The sequence below is a fragment of the Eptatretus burgeri genome, chromosome 16 (assembly GCF_056783735.1).
Source record: "Eptatretus burgeri isolate ZD-2024b chromosome 16, Ebu_testis_v1, whole genome shotgun sequence".
In the NCBI taxonomy this organism is placed as follows: Eukaryota; Metazoa; Chordata; class Myxini; order Myxiniformes; family Myxinidae; genus Eptatretus; species Eptatretus burgeri.
The window spans coordinates 4329662-4351865 of NC_140976.1; the positions used below are offsets into that span (position 1 = coordinate 4329662).

The 22204-nt window shown below is 45.1% G+C and overlaps 1 protein-coding gene across 4 annotated transcripts in view; it reads left to right on the plus strand.

The window, feature by feature from the left end:
- Positions 1 to 7235: 7235 nt before the first annotated feature.
- The window catches only part of LOC147010349 (inositol polyphosphate 5-phosphatase OCRL-like), a 41205-nt gene continuing 26236 nt past the window's right edge, over positions 7236 to 22204 (plus strand). The window contains exons 1-3 of one of the 4 annotated variants that reach the window (XM_085860199.1): positions 7236 to 7826; positions 17422 to 17501; positions 18841 to 19197. In XM_085860199.1, the coding sequence (XP_085716325.1) occupies positions 7747 to 7826; positions 17422 to 17501; positions 18841 to 19197 (517 nt within the window). In that variant the 5' untranslated portion in view covers positions 7236 to 7746. The remainder of the gene's footprint in view (positions 7827 to 17421; positions 17502 to 18840; positions 19198 to 22204) is intronic. The other 3 variants (XM_085860200.1, XM_085860201.1, XM_085860202.1) reach the window with 3 other exon arrangements.

Genomic DNA, 22204 nt, shown 5'->3' on the forward strand with positions numbered 1-22204 from the left:
TCTCCAGAGCTCCACTTGTCTCCAGAGCTCCACTTGTCTCCAGAGCTCCACTTGTACTCAACTGGTTTTCAACGAGCGAACTCGGCCTTTTATAGTCCCAAGGGGAGGGTTTTTCGCTCCCTCACCTTCGACCCTTCAACCCCAGCTGGCTCCGCCCCTGTTCGCCTCCTGATCCATTCCTGCCGTCAAAAGCGGCCGTGTTGAAATCACCCGGCCACAAGCGGACGTGTTTGAAATCACTCTGCCACAAGCGGACGTGTTTGAAATCACTCTGCCACAAGCGGACGTGTTTGAAATCACTCTGCCACAAGCGGACGTGGTTGAAATCACTCTGCCACAAGCGGACGTGGTTGAAATCACTCTCCCACAAGCGGACGTGGTTGCAGTGTGGTTGGCGCTGTGGTGGGGATGGCGTGGTTGTTGAGATGCTGTTGTGGTGGTTGAGGTGACGTGGTTGCAGTGTGGTTGGTGCTGTGGTGGGGATGGCATGGTTGCTGAGATGCTGTTGTGGTGGTGGAGTTGGCGTGGTTGCAGTGGTGTCGTTGAAGAGATGCTGTTTGTTTGAAATAAAAGACAGAAAAGAACAAGCTGGTAGGCGGACATGGGTAGTTGACTACCCAATAGAACCTGACGTGATGGGCCCGTTCGATGGGGAATGACCTGAGAATTAAGCAAAGGAAAATTCATGATTCCAGCTTCAAGGGTTAATGCTGCAGATTGTTTTTTCGTTAAAATACCCCCACATTTGGAGGTTTTTCGGCCGTTGCTAGGCAACGGAGGGGTCCATAGCAACGGTTCTTTCTCACACATAACTAGGACATACCATGAACCTACCATACCAGTTTCATGTATATCTGACTCATAGTCTCTGAGATATAACGACCTTCGTTTTTTTTATTGTTTTCGACCAGGATTCATTCAAAGTCTATCTTCTCCGACAGTTTTCATAGGATCCAGCTGGAATTTTTGACAATATGGCTGAATGTAATGCCCACAGTCGCTCGTGGCCCGATTTTTGAAAAAATAATTTTTATGATTTTTCAAAAATTTCAAAGTCCCGTTGCTTGGCAACCAAATGGGCGTTAGCAACCAGTACCTACGCGGCACAACAAGGTCATAAACTGGTCCTACAACCCAGATTTCATCAAAATCGAACAACTGCAAGGGGGTCAAAAACCCCCGACAAACACACACACGGACAGACCACGACCAACAAATAAGGGAAGATCAAAAGATCAAAAAAAATATTTTTAATCGAAATAATTTTTTTTTTCCACTCCATCGACTACCCAATAACGGCTAACTCAAAGGTTCACAGCCCGGTACATGAATAAAACCCGTCATACATCGGTGGGGAAATCTAACCTGGACACACACTTATCGACATAGCTGATCTTCGGGGAACCTGAATGTTGTTCTGTGAATTTCCACAACCGTAACACTATTTACACCTTCATTGTACACTCATGAGGTCGATGGGTTTAGTGGATTAACAAACAGCGCTGTAACTAGTGCATGATGTCCAAAGCGTACACACCTCATCTTGGCCGTTCAAGGTACTTACACAGAATAAACGAACACCCATGGGAGTCCATTGTTCGAGTTCAACCAGAACCCGAATGACTATAAAGATCCACAATGAACCCATCAAGACGAGTCCACCCAACCTTCGGTGCAGTTACCGGTGTAATTCAAATAATTCAACTAATTTAAACCAGTATGTACAGTATGTACAGTATGTACAGTGTGTACAGTATGCACAATATGCGCAGTGTGTACAGTATGTGCGGAGTGTACAGTATGTACAGTGTGTACGGTATGTACAGTATGTGCAGTGTGTACAGTATGTGCAGCGTGTACAGTATGTGCAGTGTGTACAGTAAGTGCAGAGTGTACAGTGTGCGCAGAGTGTACAGTAAGTGCAGAGTGTACAGTATGCGCAGAGTGTACAGTTGGTACAGTATGCACAATGTGTACAGTATGCACAATGTGTACAGTAGGTACAGTATGTGTCGTGTGTACAGTATGTGCAGGGTGTACAGTATGTACAATGTGTACAGAATGTACAGTATGTGCGGTGTGTACAGTATGTGCAGAGTGTACAGTATGCACAATGTGTACAGTATGTACAGTATGCACAGTGTGTGCAGTATGTACAGTATGCACAGTGTGTGCAGTATGTGTGGGGTGTACAGTATACGCAGTGTGCACAGGGTGTACAGTGTGTACAGTATGCACAATGTGTACAGTATGTGCAGTATGCAGTGTGTACAGTATGTGCAGAGTGTACAGTATGTGTGGTATGTACAGTATGTACAGTGAGTTTACTCTACCATTTAAATTTAAACCACTTGGAAAGCACCTGCAGCTACCGAGTGTAATGGTTGCCATGAGGCTGCTTCGGCTGTACCGAATGTTACCTTCAGGCAAACACTACCAGGTAAAAAATAAATAAATAAATAAATAAATAAATAAATAAATAAACAAATAAATAAATAAATAAATAAATAAATAAATATACTTCTCTGTCATGAAGAAGTTCGGGGTTAATGCAACTTCGACAGAGCACAGATGGGGGTGGTTCCAGCAATTAAACCGGTGGCTGTGAGATGTGGTCGTTGGAGGAAGCAGCAGATCGAGCGAGGAGCAGACTTCAGATGGAGAACATGGTGGAAAGGGAAAGTCGGTGGGACAGGAATCGAACCCGGGGTAAATCCGAAACCGGTCTCGAGTTAGTCACGGAAAGAGTTCAGGACAGAGGTTTGTAGGTTGACGGTGAAGGACCATGACGAGGAGCAGTTTGTAAGGGCAGAAGGTTTTGCATGGACGAGTTGGGAAGGAGTGGAGATCCCTTCTTGATACGAGTTCAAAGTTGATGCTATTTTGTGATTGGTACAACTTAGGACACAGGAGCCTCTCCAGCCAATCTAAGGAGGTGGTTAAAGAAGAGGTTCCAGGAGACAGACCTGTGTGCATGATGTCATGAGAGGGTAGCAATGGCTCGTGTTCGACCTGGTTACTCCATTATTCCAAAACAAGGGCGCTCCATGTGGAGGCACAATCGTGTTTTCAAATCCTTGCAGAGGATTTTAAAATGAGGGTCGATGTGTCCCGATCGATCATCCATCCATCCATCGGGACCATACTCTGTGAAGAGCATTGGAGCTGCTTAAGCAGATCTCCTTGGTTATTGGACACAATCCTTGATGGATCACCACTCCGACACAGGATACCAGCAAGCTTGTACTCATTTTGCCGACCTCAGAAGGATGACAGGCTGAGTCAACCCCACCTGGTATTAATTCAACATCCGAGTGGGATTTGAACTCAGGATCCAAGGATCCCAAGCCCACCACCCATAACCATGAAGCCAACACCAGGCATGATCGAGCATCCCTGTGTGATAAAATTCGTCACACAAGGTGAGGCATCCCCAACGTCGGAGAAGATTGGTGCAGATTGGATCTTCACATCTCTACGGGGCTGCAGACTCGAGGGTTTTGGCAAACTTGGGAGAGAATGCTAGTCTTCCCAGATGACATCTGCATAACTCTCATGCGACCGGATATTGTCGTGTGGTCTGCTGAAAAGAGACCTGTTGTTACCTCGACACCGAAGGTGGAAGGACGCTATGTTTTCACCCCTGTATCTCAAAAAGTTGACGGATTCAGACGAAACTTGGTGGACACGTTAGGGGTACGACGAGGAAGAATTGTTTCGATTTTGGTGAAGATCCAAATCCGGATCTAGATACGAGAATTATTTAATTTTTTAAGTGATTCTTCACCACCGAGAGATCGGTCCAAAAACGATATCGCACTGTAAAGCATGATATTACAAACATGTCATGGGCCTGATATGTTCTTGTGGATCAGGCATTACGTGGCGGAGGTAAGCCCTCTACCGAGTGCTCTTCCAGTTTGATTGAATTAACAGTCCCCGACGGAGGTGGGAGGGGTTTATTTTCCTCGCCACTCGCCTCCTGATTGGACGGTCGGTTGTCAGGCGACTCGTGGCGGCCCTTCATTGGTCGGGCCGAACACTCCATCTGGCTAAGGCGCAGCTAGCCCTGAGGTGACAAAACCTCCTCTCATGTCCGTGGTCCCAAACACGTGCGTAATGGCGACCGGGTCGAGTGAGGGTGGTGTCGTTGTTGTTGTTGTTGTTGTTGTTGATGAGGATGTAATAAACCTGACTATAAAACAACTCGTAACGCACACATGTAATTCCCATGAGACAAAGGGGATGTATTCTAACTATAAACACATACTTATCGAAATAACTGAACTACGGGGACTCTGGCTGCTTGTGTGCACAAGGTTTCCAAATCCGTAACAATACCACATCGAGTAGGACAAAGCACCGACTGTTCTGTGTCTCCATGGAAATGGAGAATTACATGAATAGCATTAATATTGCGTGATCTTAACAGGTGCAGTTTTGAGGATTCGAACACGTCCGCTCCCGGTTTGGAGGAATCCTTTCAACATGTGAGCACACCCTGGCCGTTGATGAAGAGTGTGGGTAGCTGCGTGTTCAGGATTGATTTTTTTTCCCCCCTTTCTCCCCCTTTTATTACAGTACTCCCCAAACAGTTTGGGTACTTTGTTTGCCTTTGGGTATTGAAGCACATGTATGTATACATGTTATTAGTGTGGGACTACACGAAGCTGCCAATCTCATAGTGAAATGGATTTTGACTCTGGGATCGGTGTGAAGATCGTCCGGCACGATCACCTAAAATGCTGTCCGGCATTGTGACGTCACCGCGCACTCCTGCCCACACAGTGGGAGTCGATTTTATCACCACACCCTGAACACATGACTAATTCCTCTCCAAATCGCTTTCAGTGGAACGTCAAGGCTGGCTAGTTTACAAGTATTAGCAATTGGAGTCAAAGTCGCTTTCACTCCAATTGCTCATTTGTAAACACGTGGGTGGAGGAACTTCTCAGGAGTGACGTCACACATCCTCCTTTTGGCTCCCAATGGGTGGGGAAACTCAAGGGGGTTGTTGGCTCAATTGATGTGAGATTTTCTTGAGAAAGGTCACGAAAGAACAGCATATTGGGAGATGTTTTCAAAATTATTAAATTATTAATCATTCCATGCGGGGAGACGAAAGAAGAGAAGCGCGCACGTAACAATACGGAACAAGACAAAGAGCAATCAGAGATTGCAGACCATCGCCAGGATTTGTTTTGTGTGGTGTTTGTGTGCTGGTGTGTTACGTAATTAATAATAGTCATAACTAGAACTGCCACTTCACTTTATAACTGCTGGCAGTGATGACCGGGTACCAAGATGTCCCGCTTTGATGTAACCCCACTTTGATCGGACACCTGACCTTGAGCGATGACGTTTATTATTATTAATTTCATTCAGAATGGGATTAAAATTTATTAAATTCAAATGGAATGGAAGACCAAATACTGGAGGTCAAGTGATGCATTGGAGTCATCAGGAGGAACCTGGATAGGATTCGGGTCATCAGGAGGAACCTGGATACACACCATGTACTCCTCTGATCATGTTCTGGAAGGCTACACACCATGTCCTCCTCTGATCATGTTCTGGAAGGCTGCATGCCATGTACTCCTCTGATCATGTTCTGGAAGGCTGCATGCCATGTACTCCTCTGATCATGTCCTGGAAGGCTGCAATCCATGTCCTCCTCTGATCATGTTCTGGAAGGCTGAACGCCATGTACTCCTCTGATCATGTTTTGGAAGGCTGCACGCCATGACCTCCTCTGATTATGTTATGGAAGGCTGCAAGCCATGTCCTCCTCTGATCATGTTCTGGAAGGCTGCAAGCCATGTCCTCCTCTGATCATGTTCTGGAAGGCTGAACGCCATGTACTCCTCTGATCATGCTCTGTAAGGCCGCATGCCATGTCCTCCTATGATCATGTTCTGGAAGGCTGAACGCCATGTACTCCTCTGATCATGCTCTGTAAGGCCGCATGCCATGTCCTCCTATGATCATGTTCTGGAAGGCTGAACGCCATGTCCTCCTCTGATCATGTTCTGGAAGGCTTCAATCCATGTCCTCCTCTGATCATGTTCTGGAAGGCTGCACACCATGTACTCCTCTAATCATGTTCTGGAAGGCTGCACACCATGTACTCCTCTGATCATGTTTTGGAAGGCTGCACGCCATGACCTCCTCTGATTATGTTATGGAAGGCTGCAAGCCATGTCCTCCTCTGATCATGTTCTGGAAGGCTGCAAGCCATGTCCTCCTCTGATCATGTTCTGGAAGGCCGCATGCCATGTCCTCCTATGATCATGTTCTGGAAGGCTTCAATCCATGTCCTCCTCTGATCATGTTCTGGAAGGCCGCACACCATGTACTCCTCTAATCATGTTCTGGAAGGCCGCACACCATGTCCTGAATTTCTCAGGTTTATCATCAAACACAGAAATCCTATTTGAAACTCAGTCTCTACGAGACCGATAGGTTACACAGTCCTACATGGCAGGAATCACTGTTGGCATGATTGATGGCTCGACTTCTCGGCCGGATAGTCAACGAGACACTGGTAATGTTGTTGCCGGATGTGTGGTGCACATCCTTGCAGCATACGCGAGTACAGCATATGGGTGTACGTTGGATTTGGTGACAAATAACCCGATCGGTTGTCGGTTGAAAAGTAAGAAATCACTTTTTGTTTATTTTAAAACACTCCAAGTGCGACGTTAAAAACCGTGCCTTCTCCACATACAACCCCCCCCCCCCCCCGTGCTGCCAGACAGGGAAGGGCCGCTCTGGGGCCCTGCCGGTGGAAAGTGGTCCTCAGTGAACACCTTGGGTTGTGAATACAGGACTTTCAAAATGACGTATCAATGCTAATTGCGAGGTGTTCTGGCCTTGCATTGTGTCCGTGTGTATTTTCAGACTGTTTCTGGTCGAAGTTTTGCGGCCCATTTGCAGTAACGATCCAATTTTCTCTCACACACACGAACGGACGCACGACTGATGTTAACCGGTCGTTTCCTGCGGTCGCTGCGCATGCGCACCGAGCATTCTGGGGCGGATGACGTCATTTCGAATGCTTCAATGGCAATGCGTGCTCGGTATGGTCGTCATGGCAACGCGTGCTCGGTATGGTCGTCATGGCAACGTGTGCTCGGTATGGTCGTCATGGCAACGCGTGCTCGGTGTGGTCGTCATGGCAACGCGTGCTCGGTATGGTCGTCATGGCAATGTAGTGCCGCCCTGCGTTACCTGTTTCTCTCAGATTGGGTGTTTCTTCATTCTGTGACCGCATTAAAAGCCGTAAAAGTGTCACGATTTGTGGATTAAACAATGAAATTGGGGCCTCGTATTGTAATTACGTTTTAAAAGGTTTTATAACTTCGGAACTGAGATGTTGTGGAAATAAGGAAGTGTTATGTGATCTGTGGCGCGTCGGCCTTGTGTACAGTCTTGGGACTTGTCCGTGTCGGCCTTGTGTACAGTCTCGGGACTTGTCCGTGTCGGCCTTGTGTACAGTCTCGGGACTTGTCCGTGTCGGCCTTGTGTACAGTCTCGGGACTTGTCCGTGTCGGCCTTGTGTACAGTCTCGGGACTTGTCCGTGTCGGCCTTGTGTACAGTCTCGGGACTTGTCCGTGTCGGCCTTGTGTACAGTCTCGGGACTTGTCCGTGTCGGCCTTGTGTACAGTCTCGGGACTTGTCCGTGTCGGCCTTGTGTACAGTTCCGCTTCCTGCCGTACTGGACGTGCTTACCCAGATGTACATGGATGGACGCCGGAGGAACTGGACGTGAAACGGGTGTCCATTCCTCGTTCATATCCTGGATTGGTGAGGAAAACTGCAAAAGGCGAGAACATCACCGGATTGTTATAATAATAATTTGTTATATCAAGCCTCGTAATTTAGTAATAAACTCATTTTAATAGCATTGTTTTTGTAATGGTTGGTTTATTATTTCCACACGTCGCCGACAGTAATCCTTGTGTTGGAGATGGTTCGTGATGAGTGTAAAGGATGAACTTAAATTTTTTTTTTAAAATCAAGTCGAGGCTCATGGAAGAGTTTATTGACAGAACCATTGATTGAGGAAGTGTCTTCATGAGGGGAATGCAGTACTGGCTGAAACGAAGAGGTAACCGAGAGGTGTGGTGGGATTGGACAGGTGCGCTGGAGCCCTGCTAAACATGACGGTCGTGACGTCATCTTCAGATCGACCATCACGTCACGTTTTCATTTGATAAACCATTTGAGTCCCAAAATGAGTAATCGATGAAATCTACACATTTACCATATAAAAGCTCACAAACACACACACACACTGACACACACACACTGACACACACACACTGACACACACACACTGACACACACACACTGACACACACACACACACTGACACACACACTGACACACACACACACACACACACACACACACACACACACACACACACACACACACACACACACTGACACACACACACACACACTGACACAGACACACACACACACACACACACACTGACACACACACACACACACACACACACTGACACACACCCACAAATACACACACTGACACACACCCACAAACACACACACTGACACACGCACTCACAAATACACATACTGACACACAAACACAAATACACACACACACACTGACACACACACACACAGACATACTGACACACACACACAGACACACTGACACACACACACACACACACACACTGACACACACACACACACTGACACACACACACACACACACTGACACACACACACACACACACACACACACTGACACACACACACACTGACACTGACACACACACACACACACACACACTCTGACACACACACACTCTGACACACACACACACTGACACACACACACACTGACAGACACACACACACACACACTGACACACACAGACACACTGACACATACACACTCTGACACACACACACACACGCACTGACACACACACACTGACACACACACACCCTTTTGTTAGTGTTGATATATCTGTGTGGTGTTTGTCCCATCCTGTGTTGTCATTGAAATACTCCCTCAAACTTTTATGAAATTGTACCAAACTCCTGGGTTGTACCGAGCTCCCTGTGTGTATGTCCGAAGGGTGTTTTGTTTGAAATATTAATAAAAAGAAAAACTTTTATTTTTGACATTTTTTTGAAAAAATTATTATTATTTTTTAAATTTAAATCTTCAACTTCAATCGCCTTAAAAATATATATAATTACAGTATTCACGAATATTACAATTACATTTGCAAAACTTGAGGGGGAGCACTCGGTAGAGTGCAAAACCTCCGCCGCCAATACTGCTAGGTCACTCAAGTGAACCTGATATCCTATTCATTCAATTTGACATCAACAGTGCTCACAGAGTTATAGTTTGCAACTTTCCCTTTTACTTTTAACTTTTACATACTCAATTCATTTGTCATAACTATAGATTCCTTGAGACAGAAATTGATTTTACGTGGGTATATCCACCTGAAGTTCCAAAATCAGCCGCAATTATAATTTTGGCATGTTTTTTGTTAGAAATCACTTATTACATGGAGAAATGCGAAAAAAAAAAAATATTCAAATATTTTTTCAAATTGACCGCCATAGTGGCCATATTGGATTTTGGAGCAGACCTAATCCCCCCACCAAGTTTCGTCGAAATCCGTCGAGTTTTTCCGTAATACTGTTCACAAACAAACAAACAAACAAACAAAAGGGGTGAAAACAGTAACCTCCGATCTTCGATGGCGGAGGTTAATAAATATTTGAATTCTGCTCGGTGTAAATCATGACAACACGACAACTCGCGTTAAAACAAGCCGGTCTCCATCACGACGTGTGGTGAGTTGTTTTGAATGACGTGGAGGTGAGGTGTTCTTAATAACGTGGCAGTTACGTGATGATGAGGTTTTAATAATGTGGTGAGATGTTTTTAATTACGTGGCTGCCACATGGTGATGAGGTTTTAATAATGTGGTGGTGAGATGTTTTGAATTGCACAGCGGGAGTTGTTTTGAATGACATGGAGATGAGGTGTTCTTAATAACGTGGAGGTTACGTGGTGATGAGGTTTTAATAATGTGGTGAGATGTTTTTAATAATATGGCTGCTCCATGGTGATGAAGTGTTTTGAATTGCACAGCGGGAGTTGTTTTGAAAGTCGTGGAGGTGAAGTGTTCTTAATAACGTGGAGATTACGTGGTGATGAGGTTTTAATAATGTGGTGGTGAGGTGTTTTGAATTACGTGAAGGTGTTTGTCCCAATGTAGTGACGTGTGGTGAGGTGAGCATAGCGAGCTTATCCACGCTAATGCATACATACATTAGGGCTGTCCTTATTATCTTGTCAAAACGAAGTTTTTGCAAGATATGTTAGTCAGCTTGTATGTTTTTTTTATTTTATTTTTTTTTATTACTTACGAAATCTAAAGATTTCATAAGTATATTGATGCCTTCCGTTTCTGTTTGTTTGTTTGTAGGCACGATAACTCGAGAACGGAAGAAGCTACCAATGTCAAATTACACCACGTGATTCAGGAGGGTTATGGCTAGTGCTGATTATATTTTGGTCAAAATCGGTCAAAGGTCAAGGTCACAGTGAGGTCAAACATAATTCCATAAATTCACGTGGAGAAATGGAGTATTTTTGCTTCGCTCGACGTTACGAGTTCATTTTAACTTCGATTTTAATTTTGTCTTCGGTTTTTGCGATCGCTTAGGACGCTTAAAACTCGGTTGTAGAAATTCTGGTAAAAATCGGATGTTTTGGAGACGTTTTAAGATTGTATAAAAAATATTTCACTCGACGCGTCACGGGTCGTCCCATGATGCAGTGCGCTCGAGCAGACGCGTCGTTGAGTTACGTTAAGGTATAATATAATTGCATGGAGAAATGGAGATTTTTGCTTCGGTCGACGTTACGATTTTTGATGGTTTGATACAGAATCATCGTAGAAACTTCTGGTTTGCATCGCTACCTTCTCGAGAGACAGCTTTTATTAGACAAGGTCAGAGGTCAAGTTGACGATTTCGTAAGTACCAGTCTATGACTGCTTGTTTTTTTTTTTGTTTTCTGTAATCACGTATAAAAAATTCTGCAGAGCACAGTTATCATTGGAAATTTTTGTAACTTCGCATATCAGAGGCCTATAGAGGTCCCTTTCAGCGCACAAAATTTTGAAGGTCAAGGTCAAAGGTCAAGGTCACTTTGTCGCAAATCAGGGGAGTCGACGAAACCCTTATTTTTTGAGTAATTTTGATCGGATCGTCTTCAAACTTCATGGGAATATAGTTCATGGTCTGGCGCTCAGCTGATTAATTTTTGGTAGCGATTGGCCTTGACCTTCATATGTTTTTTTTTTTTTTTTTTTTTTTTTTGTCTGTAATCACGTATAAATCACTCTGCAGAGCACAGTTATCATTGGAAATTTTTGTAACTTCACATATCAGAGGCCTATAGAGGTCCCTTTCAGCGCATAACATTTTGAAGGTCAAGATCAAAGGTCAAGGTCACTTTGTCGCAAATCAGGGGAGTCGACGAAACCCTTATTTTTTGAGTAATTTTAATCGAATCGTCTCCAAACTTTATGGGAATGTAGTATATGGTCTGGCGCTCAGCTGATTAGTTTTTGGTGGCAATTGGCCTTGACCTTCATGGTTAGCGCCTGAGGTCAAACATATTTGACCCCAAGGTCAAATTTTCAAGTTTTAGGAACCATATCGTGTAGTACCTCAAATTGAACACCTCGATGAGTGCTTTCTAGATATGTCAAGCTTGAGACATTATGACGTCATTTGGTGACGTTATGAGGCAAACACATATTTTTCATGGTTACTCTGTAGAACGATTCTCATCGGAATCTCGTAGGCAGATATTCCTCAAGGAGTCGCTCCTGGTGGATAGTAGCTCTGTTCACCTCAGTGTGACCTTAAAGCAGTCACACGTGGTCACCTTTTGGCAAGATACGGGTCACCCTGCAGGTGACATTGGTTCATTTTATTTTTTTTTCGGAAATTTCAAGGTGCTAACCCGAATTTAGTTTGATATTTATGAGAAAAAAAAATGAACCTGAAAAAAAAAAATTTGGGGGTTGCTTCCGTCCATCAAAATATGAAAAAAAAAAGAAATTCATTTTATATTTTTCTTTTTTAAAATCTTATGTCAAAATGACATTAACATGTAATGTATGATGTTTTCTGGTGCATTAGAATCTGAAATACTGCAGAACAATATTGTTGAACTTGGCAAGATTTTTCCAGCCCGTCTCGGTGAAACTTGAAAAGTCTAAAAAATCAAGATTTTATGTATTTTTCGCGTTTTTCGAACTCCGCAGTTTGCAGACTGAGTCTTCGAACAGACGGGACAAGAGCTATATTTCACTTGTTCAAAGTTGATTTCTTACATATATACACACATACATCTATACACACATACACACATACATATATACATACATACATACACACACATACACACACATACATACACACACATACACACACATACATACACACATACATACATATTGTTGCGGATTCGCGCCCGCCGGCGTGCGAGCGGCCACGTAACTCGAATCGCGGCACCCGTCGCCCACCGGACGGACAATCCCGTCGTGACCCTCTCGGACTAACGCCGGGAACTAGTCACGGGTGGGCCTTTCGGCCTCACCACGATCGTGCCAATCGGCCCCCCGCATGGGATAGGGTTGCTCGCCAAATTCGACCTACCTAAGTACCCACACGGAGGGTAGACCGGGCGATCGCACCTCGCCACAGGTCGACTTCGGACACGGGCCACTTTAAGCGACCCGTTCCGTACTATCGGGATAACCGAGCGGTGTTATCGTCAACCTCGACGGTTCGATTAATTATTGGGCGTATTTAGCCCACGACCAACCCTTTACGTGAAGTAAGATGGAGATTCAATAAAAGAAAAGACGAAGCGAAACGGGAAAAACAGTTCAACATAAAGCACATTTATTCCGCGGCAAACGGAAAGCACACATATACAATCACAACAATTATGCACCAAAAGCAAATGTAAAAGTAACACGACAATTCTGCACAAAAAGCAAATGCAACAAAAGAAACACAATGCAGATCTACTACCGACTACCGAGCACACGGCAACACTTATACAGTTGTACTTCACAGACGGCGCCGACAACACATATACTCCAAAGCAAAAGAAAAAGGAAGGGGCCACCCTCAACGATGAGGGGGCAGACGGGCCTGGGGCCGAGACCGCGTCGAGCCTACCCGTCTGGTGATGAGCCGCAAAATGGCGGCGGCGCCCCGACTCCGCGGGCCTCGCTGGCACTGCCTGGAATGGGGTGGGAACGGGGCCCCCTTCTCACACTATCTCAGCGCGGGGGGAAACAGGGGGGGTTGTTGATGCTCGGGGGGGGTGAGGATATCTGGCTGGCTTGGGTCCCGCGACGAGCGACGCCACTGCGACCTCGACCGCGTTACCGGCCTCCCCTCTCCGCAGCTCCCCGACTCTGACACGAGCGCCGACCTCCACAAAGATTCTTGGCTTCTCCAGCCTCTCCGGACCCCGACAGACACTCTCTCGACTGATTTCGCCGCCGCCACAACTCTCCAACTCTTTCCTCTTCTCAACTCTTCAACTCTTCCCAACTGCCTCCTCTTCTCAACTCCCTCCAACTGCCTCGATTCGCTCCGCCCTCGGTGCTTTATAGTCCGACAGGAGAAATCATATGCAGATTTTTGGATCAGGAACGGCTCGGGGGCGGAGCCACGCTCCCCATTGGACAGAGGAAAAGTGGGCGTGAATCATTCTTGATCCGCGAATCTGCATATAGCGATTATACTCCGACGCGCCTGGAGGCGGGGCCAAATCGCCCCACGCTCGCTGATAGGACGGAACAGAAGTGGGCGTGAATCATTCTTGATCCGATTTCTCGGAAAGGCTGGTGTTTTTGCACCCGCTGCTCGGTGCGCGCCCTGTACGAGTCCAGTATCGGTGCCCACAAGCGGCGCGGGAATGGCGGTGATGCGATGGTTGCGAGGGCGAGTTGTGATGGTAAAGGTCGTGGCTGTTGGCGTTGCTGTTGTTGTGAAGCGGCGTTGCGGTTGGTGGTTGGTGTGTGAAAGCGGTTGTGGAGAAGGTGGATGTTGTGAAGGCGGTTCTGGAGAAGGTGGCTGTGGTTGGCGAGATGCGGTTGGTGGTGGTTGTGGTGGTAGTAATGGCGGTTGGTCCAAAATAAAGATAGTAAAAGAAAAACGGCTATCTAAAAGGGTCGCAGCCCGAATGAATGACATTTATTCCCTCTAAACAACGGGTTTGGGCTAACTACACATATACTTACAGAGATATCTCACCTACGGGACCTGAATGGTGGTTTGCGAATTTCTTCAACCACAACAATATATACACACATGCATATATACACACATACACACATACACACACATACACATACATACATACATATACACACATACATACATACATACACACATACATACACACACATACATATACACACATACACATACACACATACATATACACACATACATACATACATACATACATATATACACATACATATACACACACATACACACACATACATACATAAACACACACACATACATACATATATACACACATGTGCGAAACATATTCGGGCAGATGGTAAGGGGGTGTTAACGAGACCTTGTGCCGACCCTTTAGTGTTCATTACATTTCTCTGTGCGAAGTTGATTTTGCGATCTCTTGGTTTCGGGTCTCATGGTTATGGTTATTTGACCGTTACAAAATCCCAAGGGATTGTGAGTTGGACAGGTGGCCGTGACGGAGCATTCTAAAATCTCTCTATCGTGTCTAAGCCTTTGTAGCGATGTGACAGGTAATATTGAATGATCCCCAACCCCATATTCCTTTGTGGGTGAAGGGTAAGTGTTTTATGTCCCCACAAAATAAATAAATAAATGCCAGGCAACGCCGGCTACCCCTGCTGGTGTGTAATCGAATGTACCTGGGAAAATTTGTAGAACCCTTCAGTGTTGTGAGCTAATATGATAAAAGGCAATTTTTGCAAGTGGTAACAAGACCTTGTGGCCACCCTGTAAACACAAGATGATTCACTCATTCTGAATATTAAATGGTTGGAAAGTTTGTCTTGCGTCTGGACCTTGTTGTCATTGGCAATTCATCTGGTTCTGTGTTCCCCACACTCCGTATTGTTCTAATATCGCTCCTTCGACAGTGTCCTATATATTGACATATACAAGCTTCAGGTGAAGCTTTGACTCAGATTATTTGGCTGTGAAAGCACACAAAACATAACAACTTGAACCGATCGTGAGCGTGGGTGTTTGTTTTGGTTTTTTTCATTAACTTTTGTGGAGTGAAGCTTCGCCCCAGACAGACTGAGGTGCCGGAGCTACGCTCCGGTCCGCTTTAGCAGGACTACACCCCTAAACAGGTGACCCAGACAGGTGCAGCGATAGATTGATCGATCAATTGACTAACATACTGTTGCGGTTCTGGAAAAGACACTGATGCATTCAGAGACACGTAGGATTTTCCACAGATATTGTTTCATTAGTTTGTACTTGCCTTTCCTACCCATTGTTTAGAGGGATTTTGGAAGGGAGATGCATTGAGTTAGCATGTTCATTTATGGAGTGATGTCCTCCGACCCTGTGACTCCTTCACGATCCTGCTCGTTGCCTTTCAAACCATGTAACCCCTGTGGAAAACTTTCCTCGCTTCACGTGAATCCACATTTTAGTTCCTCCAACTCAAACCCCTCCCCTCATCGTGTTGGCCTCAAAACCCCTACTTTACACCACCCCTTCAAGCCTTCCCCCCTCTTTTACATTCCACATCCAAACCATCCCCCTACCACCCGCATCATGAATTACCGATTAGTTCAATACAATGAACCCAAATCACTCTACCTGCAGCTGACGTCCTTGTGTGTGTGCATTCAACGGAAGCAACAACTACACACACCACACTCTCGGCGACGGTAAAAGGCAGATTGGTTTGACCTCAGTGGAGAGCGGATGTGAAAGCAAGAGGATGAGGTCGGTGGTAAAAGGCTATAACTCTTCACACTCAAGAGATTCCAGGCATCTTTCCACCCATGGAGATCAGTCGACATTTGAGACGCCTTTCCACAAAGATCGCTCGTGGACCAAGCAGCCTTTCCACGGACTCTGCTTCAGAATTTTCCACTCGTCTCAACTCTGCTCTCGACTCGTCTTTTTTGCCGGGAACATTCTCCACTCGTTTCGTGTACAAAGTGTACAAGAGTGTTGGATTTTGTTTGTCTCATGTTCGTCTATCAAGCTGTCCTCACCACGGGTCCTTTGACGAAGCCTGCACTCACGTCTGCCTGTTCGGACCCCGATAGCCACCAAGGGGTCTGCTGTTGGTGTGGGCTGCGCTCATGGCAGCACGATCCTACATGAATGTATGTAAGGTGAGGCAGGAGCTCCACCCATGTTCCACTCTGCACTCTATCTGCTTTCTTTCTATCTACTTGTATCGACTCGATTAAGACTGTGTAAGTGGGTTCCGTGAGTGTTAAGAATAATCACTTGTATTGTGTCTTTTCATTGTGATTTCTGTCCATCCATTGTATATGGATGCTCATGATTGCCAAACTAAATTCCTGCCATTGCTGAGTTAATAAACCTTGTTGTGCTTGTTGAATAAATATGCTTGTTAAACTGTTAAACGTTTCTGACGTGCTTGCTTTTGTCCTTTCTTCCATTGGTCCGACATCGTGTGAAGTTTAGGTGGGAAGCTTTAACCCACTAATTGGCTGCGTGATTAGCCAACAGCCATCCACGGTTTGCTCAGCTGTATATAATAAGTAGACTGGTGGCTAGATGATGGCGTGACCCCTAATTACGGTTGCTGTGACAACAGTAAGGTAACCAAGGAGCGAAAATCGTGCTAGGCTCTGTGGTTCTAATTGGCGGTCACGGTTGCCTAGCCACTCGTCGGACTGCTGAGTTGTATGTGGTCGGAGGTCGGGTAAAAGTCCGAGGAGCTCCGTCATGATTACCCCAGACTGGATCCGTGACAATACGTTAATGGATCGATGATTCGATGTGACTTGCTAATGCATAGTTAAAAGTTGTGTGTGTGTGTGCGTGTGTGAGAGATTGAGATTGAGATTGCTTTGACAGTTTTTCTGAGTGTAAGGAATTGTGTTATCGATGGCGATGAACGGACAGAGACCCACCCGTGTCCTCGTCCCTCGTGGTTTTCAACCTGAGCCGGTGTAAAGTGCGGTGTGGTTTACACTCTACACATTTTTGGACAGCAATGGGCAAACGAGGGATTCGTGTGTAGATGACTGTCATGTTTTGGTTTACTCCTTTATGTATATATTCACCCCCATCTCTATATTCCAGACTGGCTGTGTGGGACACAGCACACCAAGGGTCTTTCACCTCGAAGTTCTGCATTGATGAGATGTTGAGTCTTTCAGAAGGTAATTGTTTTTACTTGTCGTGGAAGTCCGAGAAAAATATTTTCGTCAAAGATCGAAGTTTGTGGAAGAGTGAGGTGACATCGGGTCTGAACTGAAAATCGGGTAGCAGGTGTATGCAGCAGGTAAGGTAAATAAAAGACAGAAAACAAAAGAGGGGGATAAAACAAAAGGAGAGGGACAGACAGCAACCTGCTACAAGAGTGTTGGGTTGGGAAGGGTTAATGGGTGTAGACAAGATTGGGAGGGGGATGACTTAAGAATGTAATGCGCCATATACTTGAAGCCATGGAGGGAAGATTGGGTTTGCAGAGTTGCAGGAAGGTTGTTTATGCCTGGTGTTGGCTTAATGGTTAGGGTGGTGGGTTTGGGATCCTCGGGTCCTGAGTTCAAATGTTGCTCAGCTGTTGAATTAATACCAGGTGGGGTTGACTCTGCCTGTTATCCTTCCGAGGTCGGCAAAATGAGTGCCAGCTTGCTGGTATCCTGTGTCGGAGTGGCAACCCGTCCAGGATTGTGCCCAATAGCCAAGGAGACTGCTTAGGCAGCACCAACACTGCACAGAGTATTGTCCCAATGGATGGATGGAGGAAGGTCGTATCACAAATGAGAAAGAATAACAAAAGAGTTGAGTTGTGCAATCAGCCTGGAATTTGGGAGATTAATCAAGAAGGGGTTACTGGAAGAACGCATGCGTCGTGAAGTAGCTCGGAGGGTCAGAGGACAGAGAGAAGAGGGAGGTAGACCAGAGGAGGGGCAGTGAGATAGAGAGACCAACATGTAACCCAGTGCTACCTGCTGCATTGTCGAGTTGTCAGTGACTAAATCGACACTCTTACTGGCTTTGCTAGGCGGGAGGGTGACTGTGGTACCCTGCCAGGACTAAAATTTTCACGATTGAGAGATTGGGCCAAAAATTATATATAGCAGGATATCTCCAAAAAGTTGTGGACAGATTCGGACAAAACTCGGTGGACAGTTTGGGTGTGTGGCAAGGACAAATTGATTCGATTTTGGTTAAGATTTGACATGTATTGGGCCCAATATGTTCTCGTGGATCAGGTAGTGCGTGGTGGAGGTGTGCGCTCTTCCGAGTGCCCTTATAGTTTTCCATGTGTTGTGCTATTCTGCATATGCTGCTCCTCTAACTTTTTAATCATCCCGCATAAGTGTAGGCCTGAAAGTGTAGATATGACATAATCTGAACTTATTGAATCAAACTTTGCCAGATAGTGATTTTTTGTTTTTATTTTGAAATGGAGTTTGCTTTATGATTCAATAAGTCAGTAAAATTAATTGGAGAATGAGTAATTATTATAACTATTTTATCTTTTTTCTTGAGCTTCAGAAGCTGTTGTGACATCAGACAAAGAAGGAGATTGCCAGTGTGAAATGGCCAGCACCGCAAAACGCACTCCACAACAAGATTGTATTGAAGACCCCTTAGTTTTTAGCGCTCCGAGCCACTCGAGAAGTACCCTGGTCGTTCCAAAATTCCTCAAAGAGGACCTTTTGTGCTTTGAAGACCTTCCAGTGGTCCAGCCTACCGGTGACCGTGTGCCCGAGTTGCGTGACCAACAGGATCTTCCCGATGCGGTGGCGATTCAAACCAACGCCGTCCAGAACAACCTCTGTGTTCCTGAGGCGGACCTTCTCGGCTTGAACTTGGCTTCTCAGGGTTCATCCTTTTTGCCTTCAGGTACAGGACGTTTCTGGGGGAGGGTCAGTCGGTTTTTTGTGGTGTGGCACCGAAGTGAGCAAATTCAATAACTTTGTTTTGTATTTAAACCTTGGGTGAAAATGTGAGTCTGTGTTTGCCAACTTTAACAAATGTGAGTGAAATGTTGGAAAAATCAAAAATGGAAATGGGTCCTTGTTTAGTAGATTGCTCACACACAAAACCTTCAATGCTTGAGTTATTCTCGATGAAGAGATGAAGAGGTAACCGTACTGCGAGCTCAACACCCATGTTTAGTGTATTTGCATTTGTAAGGTTTGTGCATCCAGGCCGATGTAGTACAAATAATGCGATTGAAATGCACGATCCCAGTCCATCATCTGTGTAATTTGGATCCATATGCATAGTTACAAAGCCTCAAATATGTCGCCGGATGGAAAATCCAACAGTACCTTCTTGGTGAACCAAACTGCATACCAAGAAAGTGCTCAGCTTGTATTGCCAAAAGTGAGGACATTATTATTATTATTATTATTATTATAATTATTATTTGCAGAAAAGCCTGTCAAAATGACGGGTGACCCTTCTGTGTTTTCACACTATTCAGCCTTGAATCGTCAGGTTAAAACCGACATTACCGCCAAAAACCTTCATTTATTACACAAGTTGCTCATCCCTTTATTTGGGATGTGTATAGGCAACAGAGAGTTGTTGCGATCGCTTCCCCCAAACAAAATTTTAAAAAGGTAAAAAATAAAAAAACAGACATAAAATGTTACAGCCCCCATTGTTTCAGTAATTTTGCTGTATGGAGTTAAAGGGCAAGCCTCTAAACACAACTAATACAATAGTAGACCAGCCAACATGGAATAATACACTTTTTGGGGCATCGTGTGTTAATAGCAGGCATCCATGCCAGATCAATGAGTGATAGGATAAAGAAAAAGGTGTGGGTGGATGCCACCCTGGATTCTCAATTTTTATGTCATTTTCAAGGTCATAAAGGTAAAAATGGTAAAAAAAAAATGACAAAATGATCATTTTCTTTTATTTTGGCAGAATTAAAACATTTTTGGTGCCAATATCTTTATGCATTCTTCTGTTTCATGTTTTCATACACAGCCAACAAAAACATCATGTAAACTTTTGAATTTACATAAATGCACAACACAATGTAACTTAAAACTGCAGTTTTGAAATGCAGTAGTCTGAGTACCTATTATGGTAATCAAGTTTCTCACTGGCAGTGAACCAAGCTGAGAAATTGAAATGTTATGTTAGGTTACTGTAGATTAGTTCAACAACCATTTCTATGTGGCTAAAATGTACTATGTGCATGTTTTTTAGAAAATCTCTTGCCCAGCTGGGTTACAACATTCTACCGCATCACAGCCACATGCAGAAGTGCACTTCAGTTATTTTTTTAAAGCAAGTGCACCGAGCTGTTTGGCATTTGGATTTGCACCCACAGGTCATCAGCTGGAGGCAGGCATCTGGAATTGGGAGCAGTCTTGTCCAGATAGGTACCAGGCAAGTCTTCTCCTTCACCCAGGCAGCGGTGTCCACAGGGAATGGTATCCTGATGCATTCTCAATCTGCTTGCAACCAGATCTTTGCCTGGTTATTGGCACGTTTACTGTGCAGATCCAGGGCATCTCTGGTCAGAGGCCACAAATCAAGGCCCTTCTTGGCTTTACCAAACACATGGAATCTGGCTTCATCCACACTTGGCTGTGCAGGAACACCATACAGATGACATATAAACTGCTCAACTTGGGTGAGTTCTCCATCGCGACCAATTCCACTGACTAGGAGTGGCTGACTCTGGAAAGTTTTCCAGAACGTCTTTCCACCAAGACCAATGTGCTTTGGTGTCAACTTCCGTTTATGGGACACCCCATAAACAGTGTCTTGGGCAATACTGCACACAATCTGTTTGATGGTATTGTCTTCATCTGTCTCCTCATAAAGGTTATTTATGCCCCCAAAGAGTAAGCGAAGGAACATATACCAAATCTCTGGGATCACTTGATCAACATACTCTTGATCAAGTCCATGCCATGTGCTTGAGTGTCCTGGTATGTCGAGCAGATCCTGCTTGATTGAGGGCAACGTGCACCATCTCTTGAAAGATGTTGCCTTGTGCAAACTTGAGTGTTCCACCGTCTTCATCTTCAGTTGATTCCGATTCTGATGAGAACATTCCATGCTCTATGGATTTGGTCAGTGTTCTGGAGATCAAGAAATCTGACTTGTCACTGGGGTACATCAGGAGTGATCCCCTGGATAGAGGTTTCACATAACTGGCCTTTGGTCCAACGAGCTCTTGAACCACTTCTATGAAAGTTGTTCTCCTGGACTGGTATTTTGGTGGTACACATTTGCCCATTTCACTGCTCATCCTCTCGTATCTGTCATATACGTCACTCATGTCATACACGTGACCACGAGACAAACCTACACACAAGTCTCTGCATATCATCATCATGCACTCATCCTCCACTGGCTGTTGTGATTCCCTGGCTGATCCTGGTCTTGCAGAGTGTCTTTCAAAGGATACCAAACAACCAAGATGATAGCAACCTTCAGCTGCTATAAGGTTGCTGACTCCTGACAATCTTGAACTCATCACCGGGTGAAGTTTGGAATGCTCAATCAATTCTGCAGACTTCTCCAGAGTTTCCACCATGTGAACTTTTCTTTTGCCCTCTTCTTGGCAAAACATGCATAGGGACCAATTCATTGCTCGTTGGGTGCTTCGTCGGGTGGGTACTGAAGTAGTGCTGGAGCATGGATCAAGACCATGATGGAATGCTAGCTGTGCTGATGACTGGCGCTGTTTCTTTAGTCTGCTTAGCTTGCTTTTATAGGTGAATGTGGAGTAGCAGGTTTTATGCCACCTGTGTTCCATTGCATGGAATTCTTCCTCTGAAAGCACCTCAAGTCTCTCAAGGATGTCTACATTGGTGGTGTCACCCAGTTTTCGCTTCTGATCAGCGACTCCTTGTTCTGTTTTTTCCTTCTGTGG